Source organism: Ischnura elegans, chromosome 10 (genome assembly GCF_921293095.1).
Source record: "Ischnura elegans chromosome 10, ioIscEleg1.1, whole genome shotgun sequence".
In the NCBI taxonomy this organism is placed as follows: Eukaryota; Metazoa; Arthropoda; class Insecta; order Odonata; family Coenagrionidae; genus Ischnura; species Ischnura elegans.
Window position 1 is genome coordinate 22,488,355 of NC_060255.1, and position 27,764 is coordinate 22,516,118.

The window sequence follows — 27,764 nt, forward strand, 5'->3', positions numbered from 1 at the left end:
GTACACCTATAGACGTATCATCGCAAGCACCTACCTTTCCTGTAGCGGAAAAGGAACTTCGCCTCCGAATCCCAAGGTTATGAGGTCGAGTCTTTACTGAGATACTAAGCGGATGTCCAATTCCGATGTGACCTCATTTCCGCTCATTGTCCATGGATTGCTATGACGCTGATACATATTATGTTTTTTCTTTTGCCAAACGCTCCGGAAATTAAGGAAAATTGGATATTTTTACAATTATATGAAGCAAAACATACAAATTTGCATGCGCGGCATGTAACAAATCGGGCATGCCCCACGGATTAACATTTGAATGAGGCGATGTTCTGCGTCGGAAGCGACACGGACAGTAAAAGAGTTTCAATTCTGCGAAAAAAGAACGGAATGACAGAAAATGAGGATGCTGTACCCTATCAAAATGAATATCATCCACCAGGATTTTCAAAGGACGTAAAAATATTTTGCAAAGTGTGGTTTATGAATAATAATCTAGTTATGAATCTAACCCGCATTCAATCGACTAAAGAAAACCTTAAAATTTAAGGAAAATCAGAATCATAAATATCTATAAGTGCCAACCTCTACCATATTGTTATCTATTAGCTATATTACCTATCTATATTATTATTAGAATTACCTATCTATTATTACTACCTATAGCAGCGGAGAAGTCAAGAGTGGAAGCATTCGAAATGTGGTGCTGCCGAAGAATGATGAAGATAAAATGGATCGACCGTGTAAGTAACGAGGAAGTGCTAAGAAGAGTGGGAGAAAAGAGTAGCATCCTAAAAACCTTAAGCAGAAGACGGGACAACTTAGTTGGCCATATTTTGAGGCATGATGCCCTGACGAAGACAACAGTTGAAGGACAAGTGGAAGGGAAAAAACGGCAAGGAACGTCCCCGAATGAGTTACATGGGACAGGTTATAAAGGATGTAAAAGTGAAGAAATACGTCGCTATTAAAAGGCTAGCGGATAGGAGAGAAGAATGGAGAGCTGTGTCAAACCAATCTTATGATTGTTGACTAATGATGATGACCACAACCTCGCGATTGATGGCATTGCTGGCGACAGTACTGTCCTGTGATATCGCATGGGGTTAGACAATAATTTAATGTTCAAACACCACTGATTTCCATAAACTAAAAGAACTATATTTTAAGACGCACCCAACAATGAATTCCCTATCGAGCATTAGTACGTGTATCATTTTGCTAAATAATATCTTGTGTACATTTCTTCCGTTTTAATATTTTTTACGTAAAACGTGACATGAAGAATGAAGGCATTCGAAGTGTGAGTGTGAATAAGCATGAAAAAGGTGAAGTGGACGGAGAGGAGAAGGAACGACGAAGTGCTGGACATGGTGGGTGAGAAAAGACAGTTTTTAGACGAGATACTGAGGAGACAGAAGGTATGGATGGAGCGAGTGCTGAGCGGGGAGGTGATGTTGAAAACGGTGATAGAGGGTAGAATGTTAGGTAAACGGGGGAGAGGAAGGAAAAGAATAGGATTTTTAGATAGAATGAAAGGGAGTAGGTCTTATTGTGCATTGAAGAGGGAAGTGCATGATGGAAGGGGAGGCTCCCAGAATTCTTCTTAAGCACTGCATGGAAACCTACCTTATTCGGTAGAACTTAAATAATAATATCATTCTGGTAGAGTAGGCCTTTCAGTGAATTGAAGAGGGAAGTGCTTAAATGAAATGAAGGGGGAAGTCGATGAAGAGAGACTCCAGAATACTTCTTCAATATTCCATACAAACCTACATTAATCGTTAGAGTACTTTAATGATAACAATAGTTCATACATAAGAACTCAAATAAAATATACTAAAAATTTTCGTACGGCAGACTTTGTAAGAGCATGAGAATAAATACGTTTCAATTACATTTTTATTTTAACCAATTAAGCAATTTTATCGTACATTTGATAGAATTTAGAATTTTAAAGCATTTGTACGGTAAATAAAGCTGGGTACTTTTATTTCAGACACTGCCTAACCTTTAAAAATTAAGGAAGGGCTCAAGACTTGAGCTAGAAAGAAACAAAAGAGAGACATCGGATCAATAATTAATTAACAAGTATCCGCAACTCTTCGGGATACTCTCGAGAATAAAATTCTGATTCAATATCGCAGAATACCGGGAAGCCCCTCGTGAAACGAAAATCGCATTCCCACCATCCACTACAGATGGAAAAGAGCAGACTCCCCAGCAAAGTTAGCCATTCACTCAAGAAAAGTTGCTTCCACTGCCATTCACGCTGCTTTTGGGAGAGGAATTTAATAAGGAGCACTCCGGCAGAATTACTCCTTTGTTAATCGCAGGGACGCTTAAGCAACATCGCAGCTTCAAGTAATCTTGGATGAAAAAAAAATGGTTGGAGTCTGGAGAGGAAGAGATTCAGCAATCTGTACACTTGGTTTGAGGACTTAAGTGTCGTATGAGATTAGTGGAAGAGAAGGCAGAACAGAAGGCCCCATTTTTACTGGAGGCCACGTGGCATGAGGCATTGGAACAATTGAAAAAAAAGCATGTTCTACCTTCGATGCATTCATCCACAACTCACAATGCTGAGTTACTAATAAAGTCAAAGTTTTGCGGAGAGATATCGTGGAACAACATATCGAATGATAAAAACAAAGATATCGTACTGCCTACTAATTTCACTTTAACAGCTCACATTACGTGTTTTGATTCTTATACAATAATCTGAGAAATAAGCAAGTAATCTGAGAACCTGATGATGATTGTAAAGCAATCGAAACACGTGTTATTAGCTCAGAGTAAGGATGGGGGAGAGTGCGCTTTGGCTACTGCGCATGTAGTCAAGATCCCGCACTTACATCCCACACTTCCCGCACTTCTTCCCACAAGAAGAGTAAGGATTCCCGCACTTCTTCCCACGATCACGTGGTAACCATGTTGACCACAGAATCTTCTACTGCGCAGCCTGAAAGCGCCCTCTACCCCAATCCTTACTCTGAGGTTATTATCTGTTAAAATAAAACAAGTGGGCAGTGAGATATGTTTGTTTATCATCCGAGTTACTAAGCTTCAAGGCTCCCATTGTTCACCCCACTGCCTATGTTATACGGTATGTTTTACCAGATAGAAATCAAAATTCCTTTTCTTCAGAATAATATCTATTTTTATAATTGCAGCATTGAATTACGAGATTAGAGGACAACTGATGTATGGGCTTGGTACAGTCACTTACTAAAGTCCCCAAGCCTGGGGTAGCCGTCTCCGTAATTTTCCTACCACGACCTTCGCTTAATTCCCATACGTTCCATGTCAACATTAAATCGATTTGACTTAATCGGGAGGTGAAAATGAAGCAACTTGACTATTTTACCCTCGCCTAGAGCACTAAGCATGTTTTCAAGGTAGAAAACAAGGGGATTGCATAGAGGAAGTCCAATTCCATCCCATATAAGGCTGATTTCTGTTGCCACTTCGGTCGCATTTTAATCAGTTTTCAAGAATGTCCGCAGCGCGGTGATAAAGGGAATGCGAGCCACTTTTTTCCAATATTTTTTAGTGTAATGTATGAAATTGCGAGGAATAGCATTGAAAAGTAATTAATTGGATATATCACATCACCATGTGTATAAATTTCGGTTAACCCCCAATTATATCTTATTTCCCCCTGAAACTCGGATCAATTTGTCCGTCAGCGACGCTAGTGGCGACTTCTGAAAACCCAGTTAAATGCGCGGTAGGCGACAACACATTATGAAGCCGACTTGAGGATCCTCTTTTGTAAAATTCGTGCTAGAAAAGCATGAACACTCTCCGATAGCCAAAACATTCCCCCGTCGAGGAAAGCAGAGAAGACTTGAAGGTTATCTGTAGCTTAACAGTGACTATACGTGGTCTAGTTCACCTCTGTCGGCGGCGAAGGAATTTTAGCAATTTTTCAACGTTAACAAGAGAAATAGAAGTTACCTCCTCCATTTATGTTAATTCGGAATAATTATTAAGCCTACGCTCTGAAAATCACAACGTATCCCTTTACTGCAATCAGAAAAAATATATAATACCGAAGAAGAATAATTTTGATTTCTACCAGGCAAAATCTACCGGTAAGGATGTTGTTAAGTAGTTAATTTAAAGGGCAAGCAAGAATTGAGGAGTACTACGATTCGCAAAAAGAAAAAAGGGGGAAAGCGAATAATCTTACATAGCCACCCACCAACAACACCCAGTCCTCTTACTTTCTTTTGAGAGATGATTCGACAGAACGTGACTCGTTGAGTTGGGATACAAAGGGGATTTTCCGCCACGCAGTCAACATTGGCGCCCCCTTGACTACACCGACAACAAGGAACAGTCTCCACGCCGACCGCGCACAGTTAGCCTTTTTCGCATCTCCTCCCCCTCCGTTTCCCCGGGGGGCGGAGAGATCTCTAATTGTGAGATATATGCATTCAATTAAGCGCAGTGTGCCAACGTGGGGGGTCGGGCGGAAAGCAGGGGGCGCCAGTGCGCTACGAGGCGGTCGGCCGTCGGTGGCGGAGGGAGACCTTAAATTCACTTCGCTAAATGCGTGCGCGTTTGCTCCTCAATTACGCGAATGTTTTCCCAGAGTTGCGACTGTGGCGACGTCGGCGAAGCACTTTGGGCGACCCCGGAGGGCAAGTTTTTTTTCACACCTCCGAGAGAGTTAATCGACAAAAAAAAATGAAAATCCGTTTTGGAGAGTGGATTACGCCAAGAGGATGTAGAACAAGGTTCAAGACGTGGATATAACAAAATATAGCCAAATTAAAGCAGAATAAGTATATTTAACCTATAATCCAAAATTTACAGCTTTGTTGTCCATTGAACTATGGCCACTACGTTATACAAAGGCTTTCATTAGAAATAATCAGGCGACACCTCCGTTCCCAATGAATTTTAGAATTGCTAAAATAGCGAAACATTTTGATGATTTTATCCAATCTTTTCGCAACTGAATATTCTTCATTTGAACATGCCTTCCAACAGAAAAGCGTAAAATTGAAAGCAACGAATTCCTAATGAAATAACAACTAAATATCATGAGTCCATCAATTAATCAAAGCTTATAAAGGATGATATTCGATAGTCAATTGTTTCAAGCTTTATTTGGTGAAATTGCTTGATATTGAATAAAATAACATTGGCAACTTCACATATTAAGTTTCACACGACCGGATTCGTCGCGGTGAAGTTATTTTATTTAATATAAAATTCAATCGGTATCCAGCTAATTTTGAGGTTCAAGTAGAAAAATAGCACAATAGGAAAAGTAAAAAATATGCTTTTCCGTCGGTACGGGTTTGCGGAATAAGAAAACGACAATAATCCAACATTACTACCAGGATAGAAAAGTGAAAACAGCATCATTCATATTTTGATAAATATGACGTCAATCTTGATCGGAGAATAGAAAATGATCGTTTTTCAAGAATGTTGGTTCTCCATTAATGCCTTCTCATTAAACTCAACGTTCCAATGATTTTAGAGGAAAAAATCTCCTAACACTAAGTTCACAATGGGTCATTTACAAATATTCAATCCCGACTCTCATTAAAAAAAAGTGTGAGTTGCCGGCGAGAACATTATTCCCATTCGGAAGTTTTGTTAATGATAGAGCACATTCAGTTCCACAAATATCCAGTTCCAACAACGCATTTCACCAAAAAAACCATTTTTAGGAGGTAATTGCATTTGACTACGGATCTCTCCGATAAACAAGCGATGCTATTCTATTATTAACTTGAACAGAATTGATCAGAGAATCAATAATCATTCCGAGTTTTTACGATCCCGATTAATGCGAAGGCATGAGTGGTGTAATAAATGGAGTGCCTGGATATACCCTGTTTTTGACCCAGATACATACGAATACGGAACGCTATTTTCATAGAAGTGTCCTCTGCTCCGGGGCGACATTTATAGCTGAAATATTTCAATACACCCACGCACATTAATTCGGAGTGTAAAATTGGATGAAGAGAGGAACCATTCACCATTTCATCACATCACATAAATCACTTTTATAGCTGAAAATAAATATTGAAATGAGGAATTATCGAACCTGAATCCTTTTCGAGATAAAATGGTAAATTTATGCCTAGTTTACCTACTTAAAAGGTATAATTTTGTAAAATGAACTAATTTTCCATTTATCCTTAAGAGACCATTATAATACACCACCATTATTGCAATCAGTTGCAGTGTATTTTGGTGTAACAAAGTGTTTTTCGCATATCATATGTTTATTTCTTATCGTCTGCTGATGCTCCTCGTTTGTTAAGTTTGGAAACTAGCGGCGCTGACGTGATGAGGGGAATAAAAAGCGACCAGTGGTTATTTTCTCATTTTATTTCCGGCTGCATTAATTTTGCTATGTGCCTATGCTCAGCAAGCGTAAATAAAATATTATTCCTTTTTACACGCATTTTCTTGACTTGCTTCGTCTGTTTGTCTATCTCATCGATGGAATATGTACTTTATTTTTAACCTACTTCCCATTGTCAGCTAAGCTTAAAACACTTCGCAATTGCTTGCTTCTGATGACAATATAACATTTTATAATCAGGCATATGAAATTTTGTTCCATTGTGCTCTAATTAATTAGCTATCTTTCCATATAAACTTGTTTGATGCGATATCCTATGTGATGTCTAATATGCGATTTCCATCGTTAAATTAATTCGCTCCTCTATGTACAGATTTCTTTACCTCACATATCTGGTATCAAGCCGATTCATTTAGCATGTTGAACATTATGGTCACAGAGTGAACTCATGCGGTTACACAAAAACTAGCCCCGGTATATTTCCGATATGAATAATTTTCGAACATTATACTGAATTGACTGCCCGTCTTATCCCTAATATTCTTTACACACAGAGATTCTGTTAGAGTGTGCAATTTCTCATACGTTTTAAATTTCTCATACGTGTTATAACAAAAGAAATATGTTATTGGTATCTAAGTTACTGTAGTAATAACAAAAAAGTTGTTGATTGATTAAGTTATTGTATTGCGAACCTGAAGACTTAATTAGAAAATAAAATAATAAGTACAGCATAAATTACAACAGATTCAAAGAGTTCCGCACTTCAATTTTGACTTCAGTGGTGCTCCCACTTGGGCAGCAATTTCAGTCCGGAGCCGTCCTCAAACTTATAAGCAAACAGTTACCACTCTTGGATTCCAATCGTGAAAGTTCTATTTTCCTTATACAATCTCATTACTTCCTGGAGGTCCACTTCTAATTATGCACTCGAATTTGAATGACGCCCTAAAAGGAATGCAAGCGGCCTCGCTAAAAACCGCCATATCATTGACTAATCCACTTAATGAATATCTCTTAATTGTATCACAAAACCTCCATGTGTGTTTCACAAGCTATTTCCTCCATATGCTAAATTGGGGCGGACAAGATAGCCAGTATTAATGAAAAGAGTAAATAATGGAGATGACTGAATTAAAATACTTAATAGCCGCCAAATTATGTCCCAAAATATCTTCTTTAACAATTACTTGCTACCTCCGTGATGTCAGAACTAATTATCCAACTTACTAGCAAGTGACATAAACCGCAATATACACTATTTATGTTTACGCAAGTAGACGAAAAACCGGTCGTACCGATCTAAAAAATGTCAGCACTTCGTGAATTATTCATTGCCAACCCATGCCAAGTTAGGCGCAAAATGTTTGGCTATGTGACCAAAACCAATGAAGTTAAAGAAGTATCGAAGCAAGAGCCTTTTCCAATACTTAAGAAAAATAAAAATCACTGAGAAAAACACTCAATTATGAGATGATATTTCTAATATACGATTTACATCGTTAAATTAATTCGCTTCTCCATGTGCAGATTTTTACCTCAAACATCTGGTATCAAGCCGATTCATTTAGTATGCGAGCATTACGAGAGTACCTTCGTGAATTAATCATTGCCACCCCATGCCAAGGAAAAATACACGCGACACCTGTTTTAATAAAATGGACAAGAATTATAATTTAACAGCAAGTCCGCTCTTAATGGGTTAAAGACTAGGCTATCACAAGATCACTTTCAATGGAACGTTGATTTTATGGATTTCCATACTCCCTAGAAATCTCTGAGTAAAAATTACTGATTCTTAACATACGCCTCAACAATATTTTAGGCACAAATTAAAACTGTATGGATTAAAACAATTTCGCCGGTTCACATCAGCAATAATATCCAACCACCAAGGGCAAACTAATTATTCCAATACCATCATCGCATAGAGCGTCCGAACGCTATTCAAAACACGATTACGTTAAATGTGCTTTGATGAAGAGCCAAGTGCAATGGAGACCGTCCGCCTCTTGGAAAAAGGTACACGAAATCAATCCCAATTCTCAAAATATCTCTGAAGTAAATAAGAATATGCAATGAAAGTTACTTTTTAGCAGGAGAAAAACCTTTCCAATAAGAATTCCGCTTTGCAAGGACAATATCTTCAGCGTTGATCTTTCCATTCTATTCGAGTTTTTCACCGCGTTTGTTGTTTTCTAAAGACAACAGTTTCGCTGGCGTTACAGTCAGCGTCTTCAGGTCGAAGGTCTTCTTCCTTCGACCTGAAGACGCCGACTGTATCGCCAGCGAAACTATTGTCTTTAGAAAACAACAAACGCGGTGAAAAACCCGAATAGAATGGAAAGATCATCTAACCAACGCCACAGTGGGCTAGAATCGAAAAAAGCTGGCCAAAACCTCAAAATCAATTTTTTTGAGCTAGGAAGTTGAAACTTCGCATACACATTCTCAAATAAATTGTGCATAACTACCCAGATTATTTTGGTCCTGTGTTTTCACTTTAACAATATATGTGAGGTCAAAGTTGAGCAAATTTAGCGAAAAACGACCACCCTCGATTTTTTCTGAAAATTGCCGACTTTATCCTCGTGCAGTGGTTTTATAAATAGTTTTATCGACAAAACTGTTATACCATCTTAATTGACACTTCTTATTCTTTCATTTGAAAGGTTTTTAAAGATTTTGTTTCATCAATAACCATAGATACATAACAAAATGGCGGAGCCTGTTTTCAACCCATTTTTTTACATAAACGTAGAAAAAAAGTAGACATTGTCACCGGCTTACACTAAGTAACTTATATCATGTCGTTCTTTGAAGCTTCTACATTGTGAATCTAAAGTCAAACCTTGCACCAATTTGCAACCCCGAATTTTAAATCGTTTTTTCGAACGCACGGACGACTCCGGTTCTGGCCGGCGGCGGCGGAGAGTACGGCGACGCGGCAAGCGGGTGGATGCAATATGGTCTCATTCACTTTTATGTGTGGATAACAGATATATTAGTGACAGAAAATAATCACCAGAAAGTAAAATTTATAAATATTGCTACGAATGACTCTCATTATGCAATCGCTGGGCACTGCAAGAGGTGCACTGAAAGGTTTCTTTCTTTGAGTGCATTCCATGGAGAATGGAATTAAATCGCGTTCTTAAAGTGGGGAAACGGACTCTTTTACTAACTAATAAACTTTTTAAAAATAACAGTTAATATATTCCTTAAACGTGATGGAAAATGGCTCAATACAGTACTTGATTTTGCCGAATTTTGCCAAATCAAGTACTGTCTTGGTGCTTGAAGAGTTCATTATTCTTATTTAGTTTATATTCTTGATTTAAAGCAATTAATAACTATTCCTTATGCAGCACAATTTACTTGTTGCTCTAGTTTAGCCAGTGCAGATGGACGTCAATTCATGTTTTCAGGGTTCTATCGAAAGAACGAATAGGAGGAAAACGAATGCAAAAGGAAGATACAGTGACCATCCTCGGAGGCAAGAAGAACTCTTGCCAAGTGGATAAAATGCGACCCCGAATATTATGTTATGTCAGATTAAGAGGCCCTCTCAATAAGTAATTGTGTCCATGCAGCTCACCAAATTTCGGTGCAAGAATCTTCGAAAATCTGAAATGCCAGGGATATAATATTAACCCCAGCGATGAGAGAGTGACGCGAGCATATGATTTCATTTACCCGAGTGAAATTATTGTAGCAGAGGTTATATAAGAAGTTTCCAAAAATGGTTCGGTTCTCTTACTGCGACTCGAATCTTAACGTGCATTTCCACAGATCCTAGTTTCGCGTCGCATATAAAGTGCACTTTAATTTGCAAACACGGCTTTGATAGCAGTGAGGACATGCGAAATATAATTGCACGTGGGAACGAGGGCCTATGTCTCATGAATTATTGCTCGTGAGCACCTTTGTGCCTTCTTGTTTAGGTAAAAAATGCTGTTCGTTAGGCGAAGCATGAAACAGGCACGAGTATTCAAAAGTCATCACAATTATTCTAGATTTCCTCTCCAAATAATTTAATTTTCTCTCTCTCTCTCTCACTGACGCTTTAAATACAATTATGGTATGCCACCAACCGTGCATAAGGTCTTCATTCAAGGAGCTGACATTGCAACAGAGTCCATTCTTAATTGCGACAACTGACAGGGGAAGCAATATAGGCACGATATAAGGACGTGAGAAAGTTCCGTGAACGGTTGACTAGAAAAGTGGCACGAGTGGCCACAAATAGGGATTTATTTCTAAGACAACTCCTAATGTCATAAGTGATAATGACAAAAATTATGCCAATTAAACTGGAGGAAACACACAGCTTACCGAACAATGTAATGCATCTGTTATTGAAAAAGGAAAACAATGCTTTAGCTCAGACAGTGAAAGTGATAAAAACTCGTCAGATAGTGAATGAAAAACAGTAACCTTTTATTGCTGACAGTGCTAATTGAAGAATGTTAGTTGGGAAAAGCGTAAATTGTGTTGCTTTTGTTTATGTTATGTTTGTATGGTAAAATATTCCTGAAAAATAACCATTTTGTCAGCAGCGCAGTTTTAAGAATAATGACGTTGATATATAGGTAAGAGTTTTAAATCAATACTTTATATTGAGCATAAGACATAGATTAAAATGAACTGTTATTCTTAGAAAGAATGCATTATTCGATGTGAGTAATATGCCTTCCGAAGCTTTTAAAGTTAAAAGGAGTTCAAACTAAAAACAAGTTCGAAGGACTCGGCACTACAACAATACTATAAAACGACCGTTGTCCGAAGGCCTTTAAATATGTATGGCAGGTTAGGAAGTGGAGGCCATGGATCATCGAGGGCTCTTGCCTAGAAATAGAGCTTGTTAGTTCATAAAAGAGTTCGTTTCCCCACTTTAAGAACGCGATTTAAGTCCATTCTCCATGGAATGCACTCAAAGAAAGAAACCTTTCAGTGCACCTCTTGCAGTGCCCAGCGATTGCATAATGAGAGTCATTCGTAGCAATATTTATAAATTTTACTTTCTGGTGATTATTTTCTGTCACTAATATATCTGTTATCCACACATAAAAGTGAATGAGACCATATTGCATCCACCCGCTTGCCGCGTCGCCGTACTCTCCGCCGCCGCCGGCCAGAACCGGAGTCGTCCGTGCGTTCGAAAAAACGATTTAAAATTCGGGGTTGCAAATTGGTGCAAGGTTTGACTTTAGATTCACAATGTAGAAGCTTCAAAGAACGACATGATATAAGTTACTTAGTGTAAGCCGGTGACAATGTCTACTTTTTTTCTACGTTTATGTAAAAAAATGGGTTGAAAACAGGCTCCGCCATTTTGTTATGTATCTATGGTTATTGATGAAACAAAATCTTTAAAAACCTTTCAAATGAAAGAATAAGAAGTGTCAATTAAGATGGTATAACAGTTTTGTCGATAAAACTATTTATAAAACCACTGCACGAGGATAAAGTCGGCAATTTTCAGAAAAAATCGAGGGTGGTCGTTTTTCGCTAAATTTGCTCAACTTTGACCTCACATATATTGTTAAAGTGAAAACACAGGACCAAAATAATCTGGGTAGTTATGCACAATTTATTTGAGAATGTGTATGCGAAGTTTCAACTTCCTAGCTCAAAAAAATTGATTTTGAGGTTTTGGCCAGCTTTTTTCGATTCTAGCCCACTGTGCAACGCCGCGAAAATCTTCGAAACTACATCTTCAGCGTTACTTAGAAAATTTATCTCCCTCTTAAACCAAGCTGCTGACCTTGAACTACTGACCTTAATGGATACAACAAGTGGACAACGAATCGAAAACTTTGAAATTGGGTCAAGCCTCCCAAGGAGCCATCTCCATGTTTTCAGCTCCATTAATTAGTCGGAGAAAAACGGAATCCCTAAAACACTATTTAACAGCCTCTCGCCGGAAACGACATACGAGTGTACGCTCCAAAACGACCCCTTCATTGCACAGCATATGTTAATTATTATAAGACACGGTCTCAGGCGTTACTTTGTGGAATTGCTTCATTATAAAATAAAATAAATTAACTTTGTTTTATTCCACACCTTATTTTAAATATCACGACCCGGGTATAATCAGGTACAATTCGATGATAGCATTGGATGCTGAAACCCGGGTCGTGCTATTTAAAATAAAGTGTGGAATAAAACAAAGCTATTTTATTTTATTCTATATGTTAAATAGTTTATAAAGCTAAGAGTGACGACTATAAAATTTTTTTAAATCATGACGAATGTAACATATTTCACATCAAGTTATATTTAGTTCTTTGAAACGTCCACGAGGGTGTTACTAAGTAGATATCATTGTTTTTCTAATTTAATATTTCTTCTAGGCTCCTCCTCTCCAATCTTACTACTGGCGAGAGAAATTTTAAAAATATGCCGTGGCTACAAATTTTTTGTTTTCAGTTGACGATCGTCACTATGCCAATACCTAGTCTACATGTTACGCGAAAGTTGTCGTCCTCCTGACAAACCTTCATCTGAAAATATTCAATTAAATGGAGAACTTCCTGCTTCCTGGTTGAATCCAATCAATCCAGTAATGTATTAATACCCGTAATTACCCGAATACCTTTGCCAACGGGAGTTAAAGAGTGACCATGGAAAAATTAAATAAAATTACTGCTGACTTCATTTTTATAGCCAAAGAGCTCAATCTGAATGATGTAACAATGATCAAACCAGCAAGAATACGATGAATTTAATGAACTGAGTATAACATTACTTCAAACTACTCTAAACTCGACTTCTGTCTGCCCCGAACTGCTCTCTTTGTTGACTTTTAGAATACCAACTCGATCCACCCGCTCGCTCTCCCTACTCCATATGCCAAGGATCTCTCTTACCAAGCGCTCACATTTATTTCGCTTCTCCTACCTTCTATACTAACTCTATCAATCCTTTTCACTTATAATTCAACGATTTCACCGTAAAAGCATATGTGATCTGATATAATGTTTTTCCTCTGTCCTCTGGTTTATCCTTTGTTAAGTATTTGTGTTAATTTTATATTTTGTCTCACTTCATGTTTTTGTTAAACTTTTCACCGTAATTGGCGCCGCGGCTGTATATGTAAAAATTATTTAAATAAAATAAATAAATAATTTCATGATGAAACAATTATTCCATTCCGATAGAGGTTAGAGAATGGATAACCTCAGAGTTAACGTAAGGATTGCGCGACCACTTTCCCTTGGTCACCCTTCTTTCCCTTGCTATTCTTGCTGGAGGTGTATAAATTAAACAGAACCCTGCGGTCAGTAGGCTAGCGCCTATTCCACCAAGCTCCTAATGATCACTTCATTACAATAGGCATGTTTCCTACTTTTTATTGCCCAAATCGAAAGATTATTACACCTGTAGTAAGTATTTCACGCTTTTAGATTTTTAAATAACGATATCTATTATTCGCGATTTAATGAAAAGTGAAAATTATCAAGCGCACGAAAATGCAAAGGCTAAGTATGAATGCTGGGAAAAGTCCGTGTGGCGTCATTCTGGTACCAGCTGTCGCCGTGAGAGGCCACCCTGGTGCCAGGCTATGAGCGCTGATGCGATGTTGCCTGCTAGGAGGTAGCGCATGGCTTGAATAAGGATTATTGATACCCTTTCAAGCAAAGGAAACTTTCCTACCTTGGGCAATTTTAATAGGTGATTATTAAGAGATGTTTCCCTGACCTCTGTGTCTCATGCATTCATTGGTAATCTCAGACGATGTAAAACTCCTGACTACTCGTATACTTAGGCCCCTGTGACGTTACGTGGAGTAGCATCGCATGGGCGCCAATCTGGCCTTTTTCGAATGAGGTGAAAATTGACCATTAATATTCGTCTAAACTGGGATTTCTAAAACCAAATAATTTGTATATTATGAATATACTAATGGTGGGAAACGAATCCCAATCAATACCTTTCGTTTTCTTTGATGAAGGAAACTACCCCAATCACGTGTTATGAAGTCTATAGTAAGCGAGGTAGTACGTTGGGGATGTAAGTGAATGGCGGGAAAATAAAGGGAAAAATGATACCTTGGGCGGAACGGCGAAAATTCACGCTTGGGGTTTGGCCCAAGGCATCCATCCGCTATTGCATTGATCTCGGTGGCCGAGAGAAAATGGAGTGTGGTCGTCTGCCACTACAGACGATCTCAAAAGGGAAGAACCCAAGACTACTGGCGCGTTTAACGAAGTATATATTATTCTCATGAATATTTAAATATACGTATGAACTTTTAGTTTCTTGATTGCCTGACGGCCACAAAAATAATAGACTCTCCACGCTATACGAGTATAACTGTATGTGTAATACATTCAATTCTGCCGCGTGAATGGGCGGTGAAATTCACATTAATCGCTGTGAAAAAAACCTCACGGACCGGGCATCGAACCGGGAACCTTTGGATTTCCGTGTATCATGATTCTCGTATCTAATTCCATGAGCCGCGTTACAATAGGGTGGTTTCCTATTATTTTTTTATTGCTTAAATCGAAAGATTATTACTCCTGGAGTGCGCATTTCACGCTCTTAGATTTTCGAATGACGATATCTATTTTTCGCGATTAAACGAAAAGTGAAAAATTTCAAGCGCGCGAAAACGCGACGGCTAAGTAGGAATGATGGGAAAAGTCCGTGTGACGTATTTCTGGTTCCAGCTGTCGGCGAGTGAGATGACCTTGGGGCGAGGCTTGAGCGCTGATACGACGCAGGCTGCTAGCAGGTAGCCGAGTACCTTGCTAGCAGGTAGAGCTTGGCTTAAAAAAGGATTATTAATATCTTATCAAACGAAGAAAACTTTCCAACCTTAGCCAGTTTTAATAAGTGATTATTAAGACATGTTTCCCTGAGCACTGTGCCTCATGCATGCATTGGTAGTCTCAGAAGATGTAAAACTCCTCTCTACTCGTACAGAAACTAGTTCCCTGAGACGTCACGTGGAGTGGCATCGCATGGGCGCCAATCTGGCCTTTTTCAAATGAGGCTAAAATTGACCGTTGCCATTCGTCTTAACTGGGATTTCTAAAACCAAATAATTTGTATATTATGAATACGCTAATGGTGGGTAAGGAATCGCAATCGATACATTTCGTTTTCTTTAATGAAGGAAACTACCGTGTTGCTATGGAAGATCCGATAGATAGGTCCGGGATTCGATTTCCGTTCCAGGGAAATTATTTTTGTCACGGGAAATCATTAGTATTTCTGGAAATTGTAATAAAAATCCGAATTGCAAGTCTCCTACGGCAGTGCCGCTGATAGCATATATAATTCTGATTAATGTTAGAATATATATGTAATTTTGTTAAAAAAATATGCCATTATATTAAATATATATTTATCATTAAGCCATAAAAAGCGATAAAGTTCCTTCTCTTTGGTCCCTGAAATCCTATCGCTGGAATTATCATTCTGAGGGACGAAAAAATGAACGTATGATTCAGGGTTGATTTTTGGACAAGCGACGGACCCGTAATCTGGCGAAGCAGTAGGAGACTTCATGAGGGAAAAAGTCACGCTCTGGGAAAAAGCGCTCTTGCATTCGGAGCTGCACCGTAAAAAAAGCATCCATTTGGACGGAATGATCAATTATAAGTTTTCCTGCATATCACACAATTACTTATACGACTTCCTTTTTACAGAGCGCGACCAGGGTTTCAATGAATTATCATCATCTTCAGGCGCAAATTATGATTTATTTATCGTATTATTGTTACCTAGTTACTTGATAAATTATTTCTCAAATGGGCCAAAAGAGAAACAGAAAAAAATATTTATTATTAACGGTGACGTTCCTTATGCCAGGAGGGACATTAAGCACCCAGAAGAGTGGACATAAAGACACCAAAATGAATTTCATCAACTGACTTCGGCATTACTTGGTGTAACGAAGTAATATTTTTAGCATAAGAAAGCAAAAACAAAGCACTGTTCCACAAATAATTTAATGCACTCTACTAGTAGTCTGTGTACCGGGTGTTTTAAATCAAGTAATTGCATCAAACCTTCGAATTAGTTTTAAGTTATAGTTTGACCGTTAGGTACAACTACTTCATGATGCTAAATACTAGGTTTTTTATGCATTGCGGTCTGGGTTTAAATTGGATTGTGAAGTCTTCTGGCTCCTTTTAATCCTTTGCTTTGTGTGTAACGCTCATGCGTTCGTCATATTTCAAAATTATCTTCGTCATATGTTAAAAATGTCATCCGGTCTACGGAATCTGTCGTGGAATGTATCTTTAAAAGATACCAATCATTTCTTGCAAGGCTTTCTTGTGTTAGTATAGGATTGAAAGTTATAAATGATGTGCGCACTACAGTGGATCGTGTTAATGATTTGCTCAAGTTCGACATTAGATTTTGACCCATTCTCGCTCTGCTGGCAAAAGTCATGCCCTCTACGATTGGACAGCATTAGTATTATATAAATAATTTAATGCTGAATACCATTAGATATTTTTTGCTTTTTTCTACCATGAATGCAAATATTATGTAAATCATTGCATGGAAAGGATAAAATTCCTTATGCTTTCCCGGTAACAAAGATAGACCACGGACACGGACCACGGACCCTGCGGCTATTATTTGACCAATGATGGCTGCATCCACAGAAATCGACCATAAAATACGAAGCACCAATTACGGAGCTACTGAACGATAGGATATGCGTCCATGAAGCTCGACTTTATGCTCGTGGAGGCCGATTGGATGCATAATAATTAATTACCCTACCGAATGTGGCATGGAGAGCAAAAAGTTATCATAAATTATAAGAAAAAAAACAATAACTTGGACAGTGACATCAAACACAGTTATTGCCGTAAAAGAAGAAAAATCAATGTACCGTGCAAGCAGAGCGAGAATGAGTCGATAACTAATGTCGAACCCGAGAAAATCCACTAATTAACACAATCATTTGTAGTGACCGCACCACTTACGACTTTCAATCACATACTTAAATAAAAATCATCTTTATCATCATAAGGTTTTGCAGCTAAACATAAAACCTAAAACTTGAAACTATTTCGAAGGTTGATACAATAGCTTGATCAAAATGCCCGATATTGTTTCAATATCATACGCTTTGTTAGCACTCATTAGAAAAACGCTTTTAAGAAAGGGAAAATTGCGAAGTAAATGAAATCACGGAAGGGATCGAAGGAATATCTACCCTCGTTTTCTTATCTTGCTTAACTTAAACGAAAATCAATTTTTTTCCCCTGGATTTTTTTTTCGGGGACTTGTCGTCTTAATCACGTCATTCTCGTGGCACGGACCCCTTCGCGAAAAGTTCCGCGCAGCCTGGCCCCAAGGTCGCACGCCTTAGAAATTATGGGAGCAGACGATAAATCAAAATACGAATTCAGGGAGGAGGACTCGAGGGAGGGAAGCGAGGAAATGCTCATGTCAGCGTGTGCATGGTATATGATGAGTGGCAAACTGTTGAATGAGATAAGGAAGCGGTGATTGCGGTTAGAGGGGACAAAGCAGAGAGGGATGGAACTATGAAGGCCACGAAGTTGGGCAATGCGCGAATAGGAAGTCTTCATGAGTAGGACATATGAAAGAAAGGGCTTACGGCTTCAGTGGAGAGAACCGAGAAACGAGGTTAGGCCTATGGTTAATCAGTTCATTACCCAACTAGTATATGTGATGTTAAATCCAGTCTCCGTGGAACCAATGATACACAAATTACAGACATTTGTAATTATGACCCCCACAGTTCCAACAACATACGTAATACCTCATGGAGTTACTATTATATGAGTATTTCCTATGCCTTTTCTTCTTCCAGGATTAATAAAGCCAATTGACGAATATGTTTTTTTTTGTATTCGAAATAGACTTTCTAAAATAAGAATTAATAACTCATAAAAATTACTACTTACAACAATAAATAAATAAAAACTAAAAGAAAAACCAAATAATAGAAATTTAAGAAAGAGTGATTTAGGTATCTTATAATTATCTCGATTCATTTTTGAAATAAAAATTTATGTCACCAATGTTAAATGTTTAATCTTCTGCTGACACAAACAGCACACCACTCAAGCAACACACAAATGCGCATCAAAATTGTGGCGTTTTCAACAGGCTAATTGCGGTGAACATGATCCAACGAGATGGACAACAAATGCGCCTAAGGCGGGACAAATAAGGAGAAAGAGGTAAGGCCATAGTAGTGAAAGACCGGGAGTAGGATTTTACAGCTCCAAATTTATACCGTCCTTCACGTTATCGCGATTCTTCCACGTTTTTCAAAGGGGAAGTAATTGATGATCGTACCCATATAGTATGTTGCTCAAAACCGCAGTTCAAACAAATGCATCAAGAACTGTTTGACCGAGCAATTGGCGAGAATATAAGCCATGAAGAGAGAACATCGAAAATTGTACCCCAAGTTATTAAATACAAGGCAAATTTGAAGGCATTGTGGGAAATGGAAAAGTTTGCGAATGAAATAATCATCAACAGTTCATCAATTCACTGAAATACTTACACTTCTTCTTCGATTAGAGTGTTAAATTCAATGAATCGAAATAAACAATATAAAAACAAAGAAAAAAATTCACTAGCTCATGATTAACTTTGTGGTACTCCATTGTAAGTTTTCTAGGATATTACACAATTACTTATATCACTTCTTTTTCGCAGAGCGCTCTGCAAAAAAGAAGTTGTACGAGTAATTGCGTAATATACAAGAAAACTAATGAAAACAAAGGCTTCCCTAGAGGTCAGTAAATCAGAATCATCACGTGATTTGGGATTTAGCCATTTCAATCTTGGTCGAATACTCAGAAGCCGAAAATTGTTCTTGCTTGTCTTAAAAATGTGTATGAATAACAAATTTTTCGCAAATAGAACTTAAAATTACATTTTGATTTAAGCCGCAACACACTATTCCTCCAATTCGAGCAGAGGATGATGAAGCAAAAAACTTACACCTCACCAAAAAATATGTTTTCTTCTCCGAAAATGTTACCTTAAAGTAAATACTGCCGGATAACTATGAAATTTATTGAGAGAAAACCAAATAAGCGAAAAAAACGCACCATTTTAGCCGATCTCCAATTGTTATGATTCCGAACGATTTCACGTACCTACTATAGACTACAACGGTGATGGTGGCTAATACCGTGTCGTTTTTAAAGTAGGTCGGCTTTCCCGTAAATAAAGACCACGGATTTCCTCCCTCCCGACATTAAAGATAATTTAACTATATTTAAAGACTGGTGCGAATAAGTACATGACAAGAATTATATTAATTAATCGTAGAGGGCGTAACTTGGTGGAAATCCATAATAGCACGAATACAAGGATCAAGAACTTTGCTATTTCCACATAATATGTGTGGAATACTCATATTATGTGGAAATAGCAAAGTTCTTGATCCTTGTATTCGTGCAAGAATTATATTGAAAAAATAACTTAAGAGCGTTTATTTTCGGAAAACAAAAGTTAATATTTTAAATGCCTACTGTTAAAATTATGGGCTGAATAAATAATATATTTTTTTCAAGAACAGCTGTTCTCAGAAATTAGGGTATATATTTTCAAAAATCACTCATATCACTGATTCTGAAATTGTTAGCCCGAAATTCGTCCAAAGGAGTGCACCACAAAATTCTCGTTTCATTCTACATCCTACCCTTTGCCGCAGCTCCACAATATGGCCAAACTAATCCGCCGAGTGTCACTGGAATTAATTCCGAGTGAACACGGACAATGGTCGACAGAGAAGACAAGTGCGAGGCATCACGCAATATGACGGTTGTGAATTCCGATTTGGGTCAGAACGCTTCGTGCATTCCTCTTTCATTTTACTCCCGGGCCACGGGCTTCCATTTCGACGAAATTAAAACGGTCGAATGGTCCGAAGAGGAATGAATCCAGCAAGTCACAGCATAGATTTTTCCACGATATGAAGGTATACTTCCATAAGGATATATTTGCCCCAAAACATTCCAATAAGTAATTAATTTGGCCTCATATTTAAGCAAATTTAAAATCGACAGCAAGTGACACACATAGACTCAGAAAAATTTTATTTTCGAATTATTGATATTGAATATTTTGTTGCAATTATTTTTCTTATGAAGATTTCTTTTCATCAATTGAATTTATTAAAGAAGTGATGAATTTATTTCAAACGAATTTTTTTTGTATCGCTTATACGGAATATTAAAAAAAGACTTGTTTTCAGAGCAGAACATGATATACATTTTCTTCACTCTCATAGATGATTCTAGAGCATAATAAATATTTATTCTTCCAAAAAAGGGAAGAACATATATAATACGGACGGTCCTCGCAAAAAAATATTTAGTCGAAGAAATCCATAAATTAAAAAAGAAAACGGTGCGCAATATGTCGTTATAAACTGCGATGGGATAATTGTTTCATGGCCCTTGGAGGGATGAAGCATTGAAATCCGGTGAGGACTATGGAGACACGGTCTAAGGCGTTACTTTGTGGAATTGCTTCATTATAGAATAAAACAAAATAACTTAGTTTTTATTCCAAACTTCATTTTAAATAGCACGACTCGGTTTTCAGCATCTAATGCTGATTGACTTGATGAACCTGGTGATAGCATTATATGCTGAAACCCGGGTCGTGCTATTTAAAATGAAGTGTGGAATAAAAACAAAGTTATTTTATTTTATTCTACTATGGAGACCATTGGTAGGGGTATATCTTGAAATATTCAGAACAAAACAAAACGAGTCGCAACGAAGATCCAGAAGAGACTATTCAATAAGGCAGTTGCACTACCGAATTGTTGGCTGATGGGTGATCAGAGGCGGATTCAGCATCAAATTTCGGGGGAATGGTCATGACGTGGGTTCGGCGAGTATGCGGTAGAGAGGGGCGTTTTTACAGTAGGGAGGTATATGCTCTACCATAAATACAATTCAAAATTCTCTCACGTTTGAAACATGTAGCCATGAATATGTAAATGTGCTCCCAATACTCTTTCATAAGAATACAAAAACTATTGCACTAATCAAAATTAAAAATGTTTGATACAATTTGGGGGACGTCACGACCCCTTCGGCCCCCCTAAATCCGCCATTTGGGTGCAACGAAGCATTATTCCCCCAGAAAAAACTGAGGACTCCTCCAACTTGCACATGAAATAAATATTTTTCTACAATCCCTATTCAAACGCCCTCTCTTGCAACGAATATCGCAGGAGCGGAATTATAGTACTTTGAATAATATTTCTACAGATCCATAGTTGATATGGGCTCGAGATGAAGGCAGAGTGACTAAGGAAATAAAACAATACACTGCTCGAGTAGAGCTTCCAAGTCCCACTTGACTTCAACGTCGTGACAACAGAGCTCCGTCGTGCTAAAAGAGCCTCCATAAGATCCATACGGCGTTTCGTTCGAATGGAAAGTAAGAGCACTCTTCTAAAACCACAACCGCGACCTGACTTTGACGGTACGAAAAGGAATGGAACTTGGAAGAAGCGAGGGAAGGTAAGACCACGAGAAACTCTGGAGGGAAAAGCGATGTGGAGGTCGGTCGTGATGAAAAAAATACAGTAAAACTGGCTTATAACGATCACGCATTGTAACGAAATCCCGCATATAACGAGGTGTGTTCCCGTCCACTTGGAATTTCCTATGATCGACTATGTTAATTTCCCCGCATGTAACGAGTGCGGATGATACGAAATCCCCGCTGTAACGAACTATTCTTTGGTCCCTAGGGGAATTATTTCCGCTTTTATGAAGAAATTATGGCCATATTCGCTACATAACCGTTCCTTACGTTATCATCAGTTGTTCTTATATGTGGCAATCACCACATAGTACTGCCGTTGATCTTAAAATCCTTCCCTTTACAGCCGTTTAATGGTTAAATATATCGGATCTGTTGCTTATATAAAGACGATATTAATTAGAGAATTGAATTATTAAAATTAAAGAGGAAGAAATTAAAATTAAATAAGGAGAATATAATTCGGAAATCCTGTGATTATATGGCAAAATCCTTTATTATGGATATAACAACGAAATCCCGTTTATAACAAAAGAGGACGATGGTCCCCAGAAAATCGCTATAAGCGAGTTTCATTCTATATCACCAGAACGGCGGGAGTGGGGACATGATATATATATTGGTTCTGGGAACACGGAAGCAATCTCATATATGAGAATCGAATTGGGTAGAGGGAAGGGGAGGAGGAGGAGGAAAGTTATAAGAGCAAAGTGCTCGCCAAAGCGGAAGGATCAAAAGTCACTCCTAAATGGAGTATACCTATGCAGTACGGCGGACTGAAAAAAAAATAGGATTACAACTGAAGTGCTGGGGTCAAATTCAATTGCTCGCTCGGAAAAGCATACGTGATACGCGCGTTTCCCGGATCCCGTTCTATTTCACCATTGTTCTAGGACGGCAAGCGATGGGAAAAAATTTCTAAGGGAACAATAGAGGGGATTGGAAAGAGTGAATCTATGATGCCTAGGTGGGAAATAGAAAAGGGTTAACTGATAATATGACGGCATGGAAAGAATAGGGCTGTTTCCTACTATTTTTTATTGCCTAAATCGAAAGATTATAACTCCTGGAGTACGAATTTCACCTTTTTAGATTTTTAAATTACGATATCTATTTTTCGCGATTAAATGAAAAGTGAAAAATTTCAAGCGCGCGAAAACGCGACGGCTAAGTATGAATGCTGGGAAAAGCCCGTGTGACATCATTCTGGTTGCCGCTGCCGCAAAGTGAGGTGACCTTGGGGCGAGGATGTGTGCGCCGCTGCAATGCAGGCTGCTAGCAGGTAGCAGAGTACCCTGCTAGCTGGTAGCGCTTAGCTTAAATAAGTATTAATAATACCTTATCAAACGAAGAAAACTTTCAGACCTCAGCACGACCTCCTTAAATGACAATGGTAAGGAAGATGAATTGTCATGATAACACAATGAATGGTGACGCACAATGAACAAATTGATAAATATTGATGTAGGACAGAAACGAAGAATTCATCCAGATAAAGAGTCGTGGAAAGCTGCACTACTTCCGTTTATATTTGGATTCTGTTAAAATTAACGGTGTATTTTTATATTTCATTCCAAAACTTTTATCCATGAAGCTTGGGAAGTAAAAATCTGAGTGTTACCATCTCAATTAAAATGAGCCCAGAAGAAATGATTAATCCATCCATCTTAATGTAACAATCAACATTGTTATGCTTCTTAGATCTCAACTATGATTGTGTATCTTGTTGGAAGTGATATGGATATCATATCCTCATGAAGTTCTCACTTTTATAGCAATAGGGTGGTTTCCTATTATTTTTTTATTGCCTAAATCGAGAGATTATTACTCCTGGAGTACGTATTTCGCGCATTTAGATTTTTAAATGACGATATATATTTTTCGCGATTAAATGAAAAGTGAAAGTTTTCAAGCGCGCGAAAACGCGACGGGTAAGTATGAATGCCGGGAAAACTCCGTGTGACGTCGTTCTGGTTCCCGCTGCCGCAAGTGAGGTGACCTTGGGGCGAGGCTCTGAGCACTGATACGACGCAGCATGCTAGCAGGTAGCAGAGTACCATGCTAGCTGGTAGCCCTAAATAAGGGTTATTAATACCTTATTAAACGAAGGAAACTTTCCGAACTTAGGTATTTTTAAACTAAATTTTCTTTCCTATTTAAAAACTATTTTTAAATAGGAAGGAAACTACCCTATTTCAATAGTATGAAAACTATTGCTCGCATTTCAAAATATTACCTCCATTTTGGGACCATGCTATAAACAAGAGTATTAAGAGAATTTCATGCGTACTCATTTCACCTCCCGTTTCAAAAATTCAATTCTATAAAGACATGAAGAGCGAATGAATATCGAAGGGGATATATTTGGCCACATTAATGATCAGGTCATACTCCATTCGCTTCAATGATTCGCTTTTGACACGGTTGCATTCCGATTCTAAGGCGTCGTTCTCATAATCAACAAATCCTTTGTCTCGTCATTATTAATACCAAGTGGGTCAATTGGAAGAGGGAATTCTAACTTACTAACTCAACTTGGGTAAATTTAACAAAGCAAATGATTAGCGGCGAATTAGCTTGAGATATAATTTTGACATTAACATTTCTCTTTGAATCTATTAAAGTATAAAAAATGGAGCATAAGTTAAGAAATGAATCAGCAGAAAATATTCGCCCTGAAATAAAATTCGAAATAAAAAATGAAATTATTAACAAATCCGTGACGAGCTACGTTAAAAGAGACTTAGATTTTACGAGTTGCCATCAGTCTTGGCAAATCATTTTCTGAACAGTTTATGTGAGAGGTCTTGTCCCAGGATGACTACAACTCGGTAATGGCTATAGCTCTCTTGGCAGCGAGAGAGTCTTCTCATAAAATTTTGCGCTTCCAACAAAATTAGAGCGAAGTCACCAAGGATGAAGGTGGAAAACGTTTTAAAAATTGATCTGGGTCAATTAAAAAGGGAACTATATCCTAAGATTGCTACGGGACTGTCGCGGATGTGAATCATGTGAGGGGGGAAGTATCACCTTAGTAACCTCCTTGTCCCCCCTCCCCGCCCCACAAGTTGTTGCGGCAATGGATGCCGATTCAGCATTAGAATGAATATAAAAAAACATGAGTGATTTACGGCTCTGCGGAGACGACCAATTAATGCGCAGAGCATTTTGCGTAAGACCAAGCATAGGATCCTCATTGGCTGATTACGACGATAGCGCCTGTCCTTTTTTTTATAATTCCGATTCAAAATTTTCATACATTAAATTGAATTCTCACGCCTGAGTAAGGGTGCCATGTTTTCATACCACAGATTTATTAGTATTTCAATTTCAAACTCTTTCAAAATCCCATGGCAATGCTGAAGTTGAGGTTTCAACGTTCGTCTCAGCTTTTCCTAACTGCGCAGCCAAATTGAGCGAAATTGTGTATGTTCAAGTATATCTAACGAGATACCATGCAAGCCACCTGTGGCACGGGATGAGTCCACACCATGCATATCCTAGCCTCAATCAGAAACGCGCTCGTTTGCCGGACACAGGCCAAGCACTCAGGACAACAACATGCGCTCAGGCCAGAGGCAGAATTAACTAGCATATTAACCCAGAGCCTCCCCAAAAACACTACTATTCCTGATGGTCACCTCATTGTGTCGAATACTCCAATTACCCTCTTCCAAAACTTGCAACCAGCCCCACACAAAAATCCACGATCCGCCTTGTTCTCGCGATGCATTTCCCCGCGCGGGTAAACGCGTCCATACACATTCATCATCATTAGTCAACAATCCTAAGATTGGTTTGACGCAGCTCTCCATTCCTCTCTCCTTACCGCTAACCTTTTCATAGCGACGTATTTCTTCTATTTTATATCCTTTATAACCCTCTGTCCTATGTAACTCATTCGGGGCCGTCCTTTGCCCTTCTTCCCTTCCACCTGTCCTTCTAAGATTGCTTTCATCAGGACATCATGCCTCATAATGTGACCATCTAAGTTGTCCCGTATTCTCGTTAAGGTTTCTGGAAGACTTTGGATTGGATTTGGAATGGATTAACACGAAAGAGACGAACCTTTTAATGTCATCGCAATTGGTCAACGTTTCTAAGATTGGTTTGACGCAGCTCTCTACTTCTCTCTCCTATCCGCCAACATTTTCATAGCTACATATTTATTCTCTTTTACATACTTTATAACCTGTCCTATATAACTCATTCGGGGCCGTCCCTTGCCCTTTTTCCCTTCCACTTGTCCTTCAACGATTGTCTTCATCAGGCCATTGTGCCTCAAAATGTGGCCAACTAAGTTAGGTACAAATTAAAATAGCACTTTATAAAACACTCAAAAATTACAAAAATGCACGACAGAATGTCATAAATTGCCCCTGTTCTAAAGGCCGTTTTACACAGGGCACGTAATTGGATAATCTGACGTGTGTTCGAAGGCGCAGTCAAAATGCGACGTGTAATACGGTGAATTGCTAGAACGCATGCGAGAATGCATGGACCTGAGAAGGCACCAGTTTAAATTTCGTTCGTGCATTCGCGAAATTGTACCAAATAATGAGAAATTAAAGCAGTGGTGACCAGCGCAATTACGTGCCCCGAGTAAAACGGTCTTAACACCGCGCATCTATCCAAGTATTTGCCCAGCCTCGATGTTCCACGGGTTGATAAATATATATCGCGCAAGCATACCTTTATACAGTAAGTCGGATTAAAATAACCTCCCGAGATGAATCACAAGTTGTCACCACATTCACGATTACACAACAATCGACTCGTTAGCTATGGATGGCATCACTATGCTCTTCATTGAAGCTTTCGCGGTTCATGATCGATAAAAATAAAATGCGATAGAAATACGAAAACAGAAATGCACTTTCAGCAGGGATGGCGGCCTCCGATTCAGTAACACCTGGATGCCTGTTTTGAACAGACTATCCTCCTCAACCTTCCCCCTACCACACCCAACACTCCAACTTGAATTCGTAAAATGTTCTCGGGATCGCCACCGGGTGGGGAACTGCATAACTTCCGACGTTTCGATGTCCGAGTCCTCAGGGCTGTTAGTGTCGAGTGAGAATTTTTTCCTTGCTTACATACAGTCACTCTCGTGGTCAGGTGACTGCTGATTGGCTGCCATCAGCGGCGCGCTCTGATTGGCTGGCGTGTCGGCATCTCAAATGTGTCAAAAGAGTCAAAAATCTCACTCGAGACTCACAGCCCTGAGGACGATAGCCAGGTCGGACGTCGAAACGTCGGCAGTTCTGGACGCGGTGGCGATCCCGAGAACATTTTACCAAGTCTATTCGCCGGGAAAGCAATAAATCTTTCTTCACTCCAACTTGAAGATTTCAACCCTCACCGGGATATCAACCTAATCACCTCTGAAGAAGCGATCAGCAGGGGTCGCGAAACGTCGGGATAAAGCTTGAACTACGCGGTGAGACCCGGAAAAGGCAACACTATGGATCGCAGCGAATTATCCTGAAGGAGATGCAACGGAAATTAATGTCACTCACCAACCGCAACGCTTCCGTTCAGTATGGTATCGCTGGCGTTCCACAGTCCATCCGACATTCCCTCCAGCCATTCCACGTCTTGCCGGGAAGCCATCGAGTCTGCACGTGCAGGTCATCAGCAGCCCAAGTAGGTATCTTCGTCACGTCGTTCTCGGCAGACTGTAGATGCTTAGCACACGAAGGAAAGAAACTCAGGCCTTGCCAAGCCAGCGCTGACTAAACCGCCCGTTGAGAGGGTACCCTTGTTCCTATGCACTGACTTCCTTTCCACATGCTTGCCGTTTTATCAAGATCGGTGAAAACGGAAGGCTGCGGAACTCTCCGCGGAACCAGAGTCTTCCGCAATCTAACTCGACTCGTCCTGAACGAATTGA

General features: G+C 38.9%; 1 protein-coding gene across 5 annotated transcripts in view; it reads right to left on the reverse strand.

Annotated features, from left to right (window-relative positions):
- Positions 1 to 27,764, reverse strand: part of LOC124166367 (probable phospholipid-transporting ATPase IM) — a 567,585-nt gene that overhangs the window by 347,626 nt on the left and 192,195 nt on the right. The window contains exon 1 of one of the 5 annotated variants that reach the window (XM_046543857.1): positions 27,391 to 27,620. The exons of the other annotated variants lie outside the window; for them this stretch is intronic. Within the exon in view, the coding sequence (XP_046399813.1) occupies positions 27,391 to 27,484 (94 nt within the window). The 5' untranslated portion in view covers positions 27,485 to 27,620. Of the gene's footprint in view, positions 1 to 27,390; positions 27,621 to 27,764 lie in introns of those variants that run through there. 5 annotated transcript variants of the gene reach the window in all.